Below are 14,139 nucleotides of genomic sequence, written 5' to 3'. Positions count from 1 at the left end.
TGACGGTTGGTTTCACTAACCATGATCAAGTTTCATTTCATCAGTTTTTGTAATCTCTGACATTCATTAAATTGATGATCAAATTTGAAGGAAAGATTCGTTAACTGAAATGCCCTTCGTCAAAACATGTAAGAGGCGTTACGCAGTTAGTAGTTTTGTATACAATTTGAATAATGTCATTCATTTCAGAGGGTTATTATTTGAGATATTTCAAACAAAAATTTACATACGGTACAGTTTTGCTCGTTTTTGCATCCTTTTCGAGATAAAAATTGTTTTATTTGAAACATTTCGTAGCGTGTTTTGGGAAAGCCATCGATTTAATTCTTTATATTTATTTATTTATTCTTTATTTATTTTTATTTTGCTAATAGTTGTAACATAAAATATAATATATATAGAAAAACTTTAGCTCGCCCTTGAAAGAGTACAACTCGCGCTCAGAGGCGGATTCCTGAATTGAAATTAATAATTATACAATACAATATGTCTTATGTCTACTATGCAATTATAATATATAAATTTAAATTTACAATTTTTCAATTTTTATAAAATCCATACATAACTTTTTAAATTTAGAACTATTAGAATTGACAAGATTACGATATTTAAATATACATTTGTTATATATTCTTGGGCCTAAATTACTACTATGATTAAATACTGTAACAGTATTGCATTTTGGTTCAAACAATCTTAAAGAATTCATATCTTTTGTTTCATAACTGTGAGAATACAATTCAAAATTATTTCGATGTTTATGTATGAATTTTATTAATACAACAAGATAAATTTGTCTTATGTTAAGTACATTAAAGTCTAAAAACAATTTTTGAGATGGAAAATCAATAGGTTTACGAAGAAATATTTTAATCATTTTCTTCTGTAATAAATAAAGTGGATTAAATGAGCTACTCCATCCTATAATTCCATACATAATTACCGATTGAAATAAAGTTAAATACATTGTGCATAATAAACTTATTGACAAGTAATTCCTCAATAAAACAAAATAATATACTATTTTACGTAATTTATTACAAAGGTAATTAATGTGTTGGTTCCATTTTATATGATTATCGAAAATTATGTTCATCCAATTTAAGAGATCAGTGTATTATGATAATAAATGATTGAAATAATTTTAGTTCTGTTGTTGTTGTTGGTCAATTGTCCGAAAGCGTTTACGTTTTGTGTTTGTCCAGCATCGTTTCAAGTGGTGACCCAGTGCCATGGCTAGAAGATTAACGTATCTAATGATTATAATTATCACGAGACGAAATAAAAACTTTGTTCTTAAAGTAAAAGATGAGAATGATGATGAGGATGAGGAGGAGGTACTGTTCTCCAACCACGAGAAAGTCTCTAGGGAATGAGACGCAGCGGAGTAACGCTGTGAATGAATATTGATGTCATAAGATGTCATAAGGTCACACACGTGGGTACTCGTATGTCTATTGGCTAGCTCTCTCAGCACAAACAATAACACTGATACACACGTATTTATATTACCCTAGTTACAAAATTAGATCACTGTTAATCTCCTGGTCTTTTAATCCCTAACACTGATGCACACATATTCATACTACCCTAGTTACAAAATTAGATCACTGTTAATCTCCTGGTCTTTTAATCCCTAACACTGATGCACACATATTCATACTACCCTAGTTACAAAATTAGATCACTGTTAATCTCCTGGTCTTTTAATCCCTAACACTGATGCACACATATTCATACTACCCTAGTTACAAAATTAGATCACTGTTAATCTCCTGGTCTTTTAATCCCTAACACTGATGCACACATATTCATACTACCCTAGTTACAAAATTAGATCACTGTTAATCTCCTGGTCTTTTAATCCCTAACACTGATGCACACATATTCATACTACCCTAGTTACAAAATTAGTTCACTGTTAATCTCCTGGTCTTTTAATCCCTCCATACAGAAAATAACATATGCAGGAGAGCGCATGTTTTTTAAACTGACGTTATAACGATGATATTATCTATCTACTTCGTTCCAATAGATGACGCAATAGTAAGCACATTCCTTTCACGGTTAATCTCCTGATCTTTTAATCCCTCCATACAGAAAATAACATATGCAGGAGAACGCATGTTTTTTAAACTGACGTTATAACGGTAATATTATCTATCTACTTCTCTCCAATAGATGACGCAATAGTAAGCACATTCCTTTCACAGTTAATCTCCTGGTCTTTTAATCCCTCCATACAGGAAATAACATATGCAGGAGAGCGCATGTTTTTTAAACTGAAGTTATAACGATAGTATTATCTATCTACTTCGCTCCAATAGATGACGCAATAGTAAGCACATTCCTTTCACGGTTAATCTCCTGGTCTTTTAATCCCTCCATACAGAAAATAACATATGCAGGAGAGCGCATGTTTTTTAAACTGACGTTATAACGGTAATATTATCTATCTACTTCGCTCCAATAGATGACGCAATAGTAAGCACATTCCTTTCACGGTTGATCTCCTGGTTGGAGAACAGTAGAAGAAGAGAGGAGGTCAAGGAGGTTACAAAATCCGCTCCTCCAGGCTATGGTGCCCGCATAACAGAGGTGACAGACAAGTTGCCTTTCCCTCATTTCACAGGCACCAATACTGTGTATGACGGCGTGGCTAATTGTCACATAAAAAGACACCCGTGAAGGTCGCCATGGACATAAATGAATCTGCTGTCTCACACAGGCTAACTTCTGGCGGTGGCGAGCACAAGAATCTGTGAGGCATTCTGACATTTCTCCTAGTCGCTTCTTGTTATTCAGAAGAAGGAACAGGTCTGCTTATCTTTATATGAAACAAGTGAAAGTCAGGATAGGAGAAGAAATGTCAGAAGAAAGTGAAACAGGAAGAGGAGTACGTCAAAGATGTCCTTTATCACCTACCCTGTTTAACATCTACTTGGAGGATTTAGTAAAGAACTATTTTCAGAACATGGGAGGAGTGAGTGCACACGTCCTGGGATCCTGTCCGCATGGCGAAGGTCTGCGAAACGCTAGACACCACCAATTATAGCCACTGCCCTTAAAGATGCCGATTACAACATCTCTGAAGAAGTACATGGTCTCTCCGTCACTGGCAGTACATGGCGCATAGATATAATAGCTTTCAAGGAATCTACAACATCTGGATTCATAATTGATCCCACTGTGCGTTTCGAAACGAATGAGGAACAGCCAGCAGAAGTGGATAAGGAAAAAAAGAATATCTACGATCCTACCATTCCATATTACCTCCAAAAGTGCCAGCTAGAAGAGCTTGAAGTAATCGGACTTCTGGTTGGAGCAAGAGGTACCGCTGCTCTCTTCATGAAAGATTTGTTTAAGAGGCTTGGAATACCTACATCTATTATTCCAGTTGTAACTTTAGCTGCATTGAAAGGATCAATTGCTCTCCTGAAGCATCACCTATATTCGAAATGAAACTGAGTTAATTAGCATTCTTTACTTTTTTTGCAACACTTGCCTCTCTAAAACTAGGTATATTTCCACCAGTCACAAAATGTATTTGCAGTTATGTACTTGTAGGAGTTTCATTGTCAAAACAAAATTAATGGTTCACTGAACTTGTAAACATTTATATGGTTAAGTAGTCTTTGTCCCTTGTGGCAGCTCACGAATAGTGAGAAGATTTCTAAATTAACAAAATAGGAGGGAGAAGAATAAAGTGTATAAGATTTGCTGAAGATATAGCGTTGTCAGCAGAAGAGGAGATGATACTAAAGGATATGCTACTGCAGCTAAATGACAGCTGTGAGCAGTATAGGATGATGATAAATGCAAATGAGACGAAGACCATGGTCATAGGAACAAAAATACAGAAGATAAACTTGCGAATTCTAAATGAGGCAGTAGAGCAAGTGGACAGCTTCATATACTTGGGATGTATTATATGCAGTAACATGAGCTGCTGCCAAGAAGTTGAAAAGAAGGATAGCAATGGCCAAGGAAGCTTTTCATAGAAATATGAGCATCTTCTGCGGACCTCTGGAAAAAGAACTAAGGAAGAGACTAGTGCTTTGTATGGAGTGTGGCATTCTATGGGGCAGAAACATGGACATTACGACGAAGTGAAGAGAAGTGAACAGAAGCATTTGAAATATGGATATGGAGAAGAATGGAACGTGTGAAGTGGACAGACAGAATAAGAAATGATGCTGTGTTGGAAAGAGTGGGTGAAGAAATAATGATGCTGAAACTGATCAGGAAGAGGAAAATAAATTGATTGGCTAAGAAGAAACTGCCTACTGAAGGATGCACTGGAAATAATGGTGAACGGGAGAAGAGTACGGGGTAGAAGAAGATATCAGATGATGGACGACATTAAGATATATGGATCATATGAGGAAACAAGGAGGAAGGCAGGAAATAGGAAAGACTGGAGAAAGCTGAGTTTGCAATGAAAGACCTGCCCTTGGGCAGAACACTAAATGAATGACCCCTGGGTGTGTTTTATAAACTACGTTATGTGGTGTCGGCCTGGATGGCGCAGTCGGTAGAATGCTGGCCTTTTGTGCCCGAGGTTGCGGTTCGATCCCGGCTCAGGTCGATGGCAACTACCCGTGTCGCTGATATAACCTCGGCAGTTGTGAGCGTCGTTAAATAAAACACAATTCAGCTACAATATTCCACATAGGTGGATTTCCTCCATACTGTCTCTTGAAGAGTCGCAATTTTAAAATTCCCTTGCAGAACGAAAAGTTACATTTGTATCGATCAAATTTCTACTCATTTAAAGGACAGAAGATCCTCTGAATGAGGTTCTGGCTCATATGTAAATCTATTATCAGGCAGTACATCTCACTTGATGATGTGTGTCAAAGGAAGAACAATTGTTTGTATGCATCTGAAGTCTTACTTACTGGCTTTTAAGGAACCCGGAGGTTCATTGCCGCCCTCACATAAGCCCGCCATTGGCCCCTATCCTGAGCAAGATTAATCCATTCTCTATCATCACATCCCACCTCCCTCAAATACATTTTAATATTATCCTCCCATCTACGTCTCGGCCTCCCTAAAGGTCTTTTTCCCTCCGGCCTCCCAACTAACACTCTATATGCATTTCTGGATTCGCCCATACGTGCTACATGCCCTGCCCATCTCAAACGTCTGGATTTAATGTTCCTAATTGTGTCAGGTGAAGAATACAATGCGTGCAGTTCTGCGTTGTGTAACTTTCTCCATTCTCCTGTAACTTCATCCCTCTTCGCCCCAAATATTTTCCTAAGCACCTTATTCTCAAACACCCTTAACCTATGTTCCTCTCTCAAAATGAGAGACCAAGTTTCACAACCATAAAGAACAACCGGTAATATAACTGTTTTATAAATTCTAACTTTCAGATTTTTTGACAGCAGACTAGATGATAAAAGCTTCTCAACCGAATAATAACAGGCATTTCCCATATTTATTCTGTGTTTAATTTCCTCCCGGGTATCATTTATATTTGTTACTTTTGCTCCAAGATATTTGAACTTCTCCACATCTTCAAAAGATAAATTTCGAATTTTTATATTTCCATTTCGTACAATATTCTCGTCACGAGACATAATCATATACTTTGTCTTTTCGGGATGCATCTGAAGTCTGGCTTGAGTAATATGTAGCTGGTCGGCGATGTAAGCAATAGGTGGAATGGAACTGGCCATCCTACCCCATTATCTCTTGGGCTAGTTGCCTCATAAGTGTTGCCTCCTTGATATCACTTGAGAGGTTCAAATCTGTCTTCGGACAGTTGACCAAACAAAACAAAAAATCCTGGTACTCTCTTTCAAAATTTCCGGTATGTGTTGAAATTCTTTCATCGGGGCCAGAAATGATGCGTCAGATCTTTCCCCGATTCGACGAGAGTCTGAAGAAAAAAACTGTTCATTTTGCACACAAAAACAAACTTTTTCAGCATGCAGCAAGGAAAAACTGCGCATTCGGACATGGGTTTCTAAGTCAATCTATATCTACTCTGTATCTCTCTACAAACACTAGGAATTTGTACTGCGTATTTAGTTACATCCTGTATATGTTTCTGATTGGATAACTTTTTAGCTAATGTTTGTTACTTTCCTTTGATTGTAGGTGGACCTATGGACCAGGGTCCGATGCCGATGGGAACAGAATTTGGGGGGTTAACCCCGGAACCTCCCCCGGGTTTCCTACAGCAGCCGCCTCCCCCAAACGAGCAACTCATTTCACAGAGGTCCAGCCCAGAGTTCATCAGTTCACAGGGTCAGTAACCAATTCAACTTCAGCGGTCAGCAAAGTATTTATTATATTCTTCCTCGTTAGAGCGAGGCAGGTTAGTAGACTGCTTCTCTATAGCTTGTACACAACTGTTGTAAGTGGCAATGAGGGCACCTTGCGTTCATTTGTTTAAAAAATTAACCAGACAATATAAAAAACAAATTAAATAGAATAAAAGTTACTTTTATATATAAATAATACAGTATTAAAGTCTGTGTGATGTATCTTGTCTCACTGTGAAAAGAGAGAGAAAGGAGATATGTCCTACCTCGTCTGTATTGTTATGGCGATGGGGGAGTGGAGCAATGCCGTCCATCCATCCAGTGGCGGGATTAGTTGATTCATTAACAAAATATCTCTCCTATAATCTCCACCCTCATTTGAAGGGACTTGGTTTCATTGCTACTGAGACAAGATAAACCTTACCAGGTATAGCCTATTTAAGAAATTTGTATTCAATTTTTTTTTTGCTCTTTTTAAAGCTGCTTATATTTTATACAGGTAATTTAGGAGGAAGAGTAAATATTTTAGTGGGTGGTGATATGGACTATTGTCTTTTAAAAAGTACATGTAAAATGAGTGTGCAATTTTCAATGGATGTGGAGATACAGCTGTTTGAATGTTACGAATAACAAGCCTTACAAATAGCAAAAAGGAAAGACAAATCGTGATGTGAGAATAAAAAAAGTTCTAGCTTCATTTTCTATAATTTTCAGGAGAGACGCTTGAAGCTTTAATTAAAAACACTTTAATTCAATTCTTCTAAAATTTTGTCGTGTACTTTCATTAAGAGAGGGCAGTCAGAGATGGATTTTTCATCCCACTGCTGAAATGAAAATTTTTCAAAATAGAACATTTTTACTGTGAAAAATTGACTGAACCTGTCGAGAGAAAATGAGGGCAAGAGTGGAAGTTAACATCGATCATCATATCAGAAGACTTAAATATAATAATTATTAATAATATTTTAGAGGTTCTTCTGCGGACCTCTGGAAAAAGAACTAAGGAAGAGACTAGTATAGTGCTTTGTATGGAGTGTGGCTTTTTTCTCTCCCTGTTATTTAAACTAACTTTAACATCTTTGGTCATATCGCGAGTTAATCTTTTGGGTGAAATCCGAAGGCCTGTGTACTATTGTTGTGAACTAGATGGCAACTGTATACGTATTACTGACTTATTATGAATATAATTCGGCGATGAATGAAGCCGGTGATATTCAGGGATGTTATAGCCCGATTTCCTAGCATTTGCCTTACGCCTGAGGGAAAACCTGAAAAACCTCAACCAGGAAATTCAACCCGACCGGGAATCAAACCCTGGCCCTCTGCGTAAGAGACCAGCATGCTGACCCCTACACCACAGAGGTGGTGTGTGTGGCATTGTATGGTGCAGAAACATGGACATTACGACGAATAGAAGCATTTGAAATGTGGATATGGAGAAGAATGGAGCGTGTGAAGTGGACAGACAGAATAAGAAATGAAGTTGTGTTGGAAAGAGTGGGTGAAGAAAGAATGATGCTGAAACTGATCAGAAAGAGAAAAAGGAATTGGTTGGGTCACTGACTCAGAAGAAACTGCCTGCTGAAGGATGCACTGGAAGGAATGGTGAACGGGAGAAGAGTTCGGGGTAGAAGAAGATATCAGATGATAGACGACATTAAGATATATGGATCATATGCGGAGACTAAGAGGAAAGCCCATGGCCAGAACACTGATTTAGAGGTGAATTAGAAATTAATACTTAGAACTAAGTATTGGTACTATGACATCATATGAATTGAAGCAAGGGCTCATATCAACGTTGTAAGCGGTAAATTTGTGAAAGGTGAGATTTTCTCATTGCCAGTTGACACAAACCCCGATACATCATCTTCATACACAAGAAGGGGTTATCGGGATTGAATCTCCCCGTTGAATTAAAAAAAAATCACATATTTATATTTATATATTTTTTTATGAATAATCGTTTCCGTTTCTCTTATTTTTCACTATGTAACAATAGAGATTTTCAGCCATTCTTAGTAATTTTGTAAATTTTGTGTATTATTATTATTATTATTATTATTATTATTATTAAAAATATGAACTGTCAAATGCACAAAACATTAAAAAAAGTTTCACAATAAAGTCAGGTTCCAAACTTACGAAAGGGTGAATACTGCTCTTAAAACGAGTTTAAAATCGACAATACACAATATTTAACATCTGCACTGTAGAACTGTCAAAACAACTTTTCCAATATGTTTCAGATCAAGTTATATTTCATGTTGTGTCGGCTTCATTTTATTACAAGCTCGCTACTAGACGGTAGATCTCTCTATAATAAAGATGGCATTGTTATTATTCGAACGTACCGCAGCACCAAGCACAGGGATTATATTGAAGGAGAAGTAGGAGGATTATGCTTTATGTCGATGTAGATTTTGTTACTCTGCAAGTGTTAGTTGCTGTATTTGTGTAACTTATTTTCAAAATAAACTCTTGACAGCGTGATATGTCCTCATTGCCAGTTACCAAGGTTACAAGATGGCGATATTGGAAACTATGATGGGAAGACTGTGACAGGGTTTATTTTAATAAAGAGAATGTACAGTGCGTTCATTTTAATTCTTACAAGTAGTGTAAGCGTCACTGCAGCTGCGCTTGCGGAAGCACGCAGCCCGAAAGAATCTTTTGAACAGTCACTTATTATTACAACTACTTTGTTATTACATTAAATTAAAAACAATATACATAACTTTTTTTTTTAAGAAAACATTCACCAGTCTGAGAGATAATGTTGAATATGTTGACACCGACAAACTCACATATCTGCTAGAAAATTCCCTATTGCCCAGTACAACCTGTCTTGTTACGGAGTGAATTTTTCGGCATGTTTTCCTCTAGCTGTTTTAGAGTATGAGGATTTGTCCTTCGCAATTTTTTCTTCATCACTTCCTTAATAATAAAAATCACAAGGTAAGTGTGAATGATGGGTGACTATCCAAAAGATTCAGTATAATTTGAGATTTTGACGGTGTTCGGCATAGTGCAAGCCTTTTTTATACAGGGTGGAAGGAAACCGATGTACCAAAATTTAAGAGGTGATTCTACTTTTATTACACTTTCATTCGATGAAGCACCGTTAAGCAGGAGAAAAATAGTCTTTGCCCATTATTTGCAGCACTCTATTGTGGTAATGGCCCGAGAGAAATGGCTGATTGCTATACAAGCAGATAGGTAAAAATAATCTGAACTGTAAACGGCTTGAACCTTTTTTTGCAAATTAAACCGTTTAGCCATGAATTTAAATTGAATAGTTGCGAAAATTGTTAAAATAAATCTTGCAATATAGCGCATTGTCGCGTGTCACCGACTGAGTACAGCAAAGGGGAAGGGGAATGAAAAGAGTGCACGCCGCGCTTGCTAGAGCTATTGCAGTAGCCATGATGTTGCCAAATGCTTCTTAGAAACATAGGGATTTCCTCTAAAACGGTGAATATTAGAGAAAAAAAAACGTATTTAAATTTTTCAAATCTCTCCTCATGATCTACTACCACTTTCATTTTGGTGCAGAGATTACCATCCACGCTGTCTGTATATTCATAGTGTCACAGATGTACTCTACATACATCTAACGTTCCGCTGCTGTATATCAGCTCCATCGTCTGGGAAGATTGGGAAAAGGGGCAAGGCTGTTGAATTGTGGATAGTAGCTCTTGGTAACGGATCTCCCTCTTTGTCTGTTTTTCCTGCCTTCCCTAATGGATTCCAGATGTAGCTCTGAAATTTTGGATGTCTCAATCTAAGATACTGTGCAAATATACAAAAATCCCTGCACCTGTCCAAGAGATTCTTTTTTGATTTCTTTGCGGGACGGAGACTTTGACGCAACTGCGGGAAGTTATAAGTTCCGCTTTAGCTGTAAGATTTTAAATCGGACGCACTGTATAAAATATCATATACAACATTGTATAGCATATTCAATAAGTTAATTTACATCTTCTCTCTAGTAATATTTATATGTAGTAATAAATAGCTTACTATGAGACAAAAATTTATCAAAAGAGAAACGTGTTCACAATACCATCACAAAGATTACATCATTCTACAGGGTGTGGAAAAACTACATCGTCCAGCAAAACAAAATTTGTAAAGTATGTTATTAGGTGTCGGTATTGCAATGTCTGTATACTTCTCTCTCCAATCTTTTAACACACGTTCTAGATACATTTTCAATACCCGTACATTCATACATAAGCCAACCAAAAACTTGCATGTAAGTTGTATTAAATTTTGAAATTTAAATTATATTTGTTATCTGAATTTATAAGATGTTTGACTTGAAATGGAAATTATTTCTATTTTAGTTATTTTAGCAGCTATAACTAAATGAGCTAAAATTCTATTTTCTTATTGATTAGCGCCATGGTCGTACTGATGGCCAAGTGGCTAGTGTACCGACATAGTACGCTTGGGGACGGGGTTCACACCTCATCAAGCAAAGTGGAACTATTATACATAAGAGAACCAAAATGTTACTTGAATATACATTTTGAAATATGAAATTATATTAATTTTGAACTTTCAATGGAGGCTGACTTGAAATGGAAATCATTTCTATTTTAGTTGTTTGAGCAACTATAACTAAAACACATCAAATTCTATTTTTTCTGGATTACCTGCAGTCATGGCCGCTCCGTTAGCCAAATGGCTAGTATACGGGCTTTGCACGCTTGAGAACGGGGTTCATACCTCGACAAGCGAAGCGGAACATGTGATGGAAGAAGAAAGATTTTCTGTGAGTACCGTCGTAGTCCATGCCGTCATTCTATAAATTATCAATTGCCATCTCTTTATCACTGTCTGATGACAATTATCTGGTTTTGTCAGCATAGGCCTAACTATAAAAATGTTCACAATATTATCAATATTTGAGTTCATATTGATTTAATTTGAATCTCCTCTGCATTCCGTATGTTTACTGTCAAAAGGGATTTGGATTGGATTTATTGTATTAATGATAATTTATGTAAACACATGGGTTTTATTTTCACTTCAAGCAAAGGGGGAACGGATATCCATCCTATTTGCGTTGGGAAATATTCGACTTTTTGCATCATGTCGTAGATATGCAACATTTTGAAACTACACATCGGGTCTATTAACGGGTTAGGTACAGCTTACAGCAGTAAAATTTTTGGAAATATTCAACATTTTTTCCCTCCATTACTGTATCTTATACAATAATGAAAATTGGTATGTGTAAGACACTGTCTTTCTGCTATATGAAAAAATATTTTTACGATTTACGAAAACATTATATATGAGCGTTCAGAGCAAAAGTGGTGTAAGTCAAAATTGGGCAATGAGATTTAAGGTAAAAATTCTGTAAAATACAGCGCAAAGTAGATATTAATATGTCCTTCTTGCTATCCACTGATTACTAATAGTTTAAATAAAATGAATATTAATTGCTACCTTGCGCTGTATTTTACAGAATGTTTACTTTAACCCTCATTACCCATTCTTGACTTACACCGCTTCTGCTTTGAACGGCTCATATATAAATTTTTTTCAAAATTCACAATGGTGGCAGTTCACTGTGCAGTGATGAAGCGTTTTCCTCATAACTTATAAACTTGTTAACTTTTTTCATGTTCTCTCTCTCTTATTTTATTGCTGAAACTCATGTTTACAATATCATGCTCTTTCAACTACAGTCATTAATAATTTTTTTTTATTTGTGTTAGAAGAAAATACTGATATTTGACCATTTTTTTAATGAATTAATTTTTTATCAGATGATCTATGAAAGGTAGAGAAGTGATCTTGCATCATATTGTAGATATGACATGAATAAATACACATAGAAACTTTAATCACAGAATATTGGATAGTTTTTTAGGTTTGCGGGAATCGCTTCATCACTGTACAGTGAACTGAATTAAAAAAAAAATACAAATAATTTTTTTTAATCGTAAAAATATTTTTTTCATATAGCAGAAGAACAGTGTTTTACACATACTAATTTCCATTATTATACAAGATACAATAATGAAGGAAAAAAATATTGAATATTTCCAAAATGTTGCTGCTGTAAGCTGTACCTAATCTCTTAACTCAAGAAAGGAAAAGAAAAGGAACCCTACTGTAACGCTAAAACGTCTCTGAAGTTGACCTGGAAGAAGAACTTGGTATCAAAGTTGGACTACTTCACTTCTGATTCTTTTAACACAAAAGGCAAAAACCTAGATATTTGGAAACATTCTGATACGTTATAGAAACGTTTTTCATTGTCAAAATTATATTTAAATTAATATTCAGGCCGCAACTAAAATTTAAAAGTAGAATTGACATTTTTTTTTAAACTAAGCAGTGGAGTTGTCTATTTCTAAAACCAAATGAAGCCATATTTAAAGTGCAACTGTCCACTTTTGAATCTAAGTCCCTTCTCAGTTTCAAAGCACTTCTTTCGAATCAACTTCTTTATTGTTATTTAAATAACGATGTAACTTATTTTACACTGGAAATTCACGCAATAACAATAAAAATTCATCCACAAATGAATTATAGCCCTCTAAGTAAAAATCAGCCATTTCGGATTTGCGATGCATGATGGGAATAGATGGTAAAAATGTGGGCTTGTCATTGGCTACTGGATGAATTATTCTCATTTGAAACCAACCACTGTGTAATTGTCTACTGTACAGTGAAACCTCTGTATTTGGACACCTCATTATATTTTGTTGGAACCTGACAAATTTCTATGCTTTTGCATGTCCAATATATCCTCCATGTTGGACACCCCTTATAGTTCTATTTTGGACGATTCTATTGTGTATTTCTACTACCTGTTTAGAGTTGAGTTTCATTGAACCCTTGTGCTTTACAAGGACCATTAGAGTCGACGGCAATTCGGAAGGCGGTAGTCTGCTAACGTTTGCGTCGAGAGAGACAGAGAGAGAAAGGCAGCGTACAACATTGCCACATCGTACTTCACGATCACGTGCAATACAAATAGCGCAGGAGAGAATTTAAATTATCAAAAGACAATAATGACCTTAGCCGTTGACTACTGTAAGCATGACACCAAACAAACCCTCTTTCCTTCACTAACAATATTCTTTGCACTGTTCTCAATCCCACACCACATGCGCGTTGGCAACGTTGCAGTCAGCATCAAGATGGCCGGCAGCGTTCTGCTCGTCAACGTTTTTAAAATAATTATACACCTTAAACACTATTTTCCGCGCCTGCCTGTGCAATACTTGTCTTTGTACAGTCTCTTCTTCCATTTATTTATCTTACACACAAACAGTAAATGTTAGTTTTACTTATTCAATGTATTGAAACACTCACACGTGAACAAACGAACTCGGGAAGTACTTGTTACAGACTGATTCTGATTTGTTCTACTATACAAACTTGTGACGTCACATACCAGAAATGCTACGGCGCTTATAGCAGCCGACCGCCTTCCGAACTGCCGTCTAATCTAGGACAGTGGAATGAGAGGGGGTTTTCGTTGTGCAGTACAACTGTGAACCTCTTTCTACTTTCCTGGAATTACCCACTTTTATCTTTTTTGTAACTGTACTGTGACTAAATTTGAGTATGGAGTGAAGGGGTATTATTATTCATAACAGTAAATTTTATGATGCAGTCCAGGCGGCAGACTTCTACGACACAGGGATACAAAAGTTGATCCCAGGGTATTACAAATGTCTAATTTCCGATAGAGAATATGTTGAAAAATACTTCAACAATACCTGTATCTGTTCCAATAAATCTTTCCACGAAATAGTGTTTTATTTCTGTAACGGCCCCAGGGAAATTTACTTTCTGGGGAGTCCTCGTAATTGCGCTCAAGTAGCTAAAA

At 36.3% G+C, this 14,139-nt stretch overlaps 1 protein-coding gene across 2 annotated transcripts in view; it reads left to right on the top strand.

The window, feature by feature from the left end:
* Window positions 1-14,139, top strand: part of Lim1 (LIM homeobox 1) — a 539,144-nt gene that overhangs the window by 520,162 nt on the left and 4,843 nt on the right. The window contains exons 7-8 of one of the 2 annotated variants that reach the window (XM_069828032.1): window positions 6,112-6,261; window positions 10,946-11,058. In XM_069828032.1, the coding sequence (XP_069684133.1) occupies window positions 6,112-6,261; window positions 10,946-11,058 (263 nt within the window). The remainder of the gene's footprint in view (window positions 1-6,111; window positions 6,262-10,945; window positions 11,059-14,139) is intronic. The other variant, XM_069828033.1, reaches the window with a different exon arrangement.

The sequence above is a fragment of the Periplaneta americana genome, chromosome 6 (genome assembly GCF_040183065.1).
Source record: "Periplaneta americana isolate PAMFEO1 chromosome 6, P.americana_PAMFEO1_priV1, whole genome shotgun sequence".
NCBI classification, from domain to species: domain Eukaryota; kingdom Metazoa; phylum Arthropoda; class Insecta; order Blattodea; family Blattidae; genus Periplaneta; species Periplaneta americana.
Note: the sequence above shows the minus strand (reverse complement) of the source record. Positions and strands in the feature narration are given on the sequence as shown.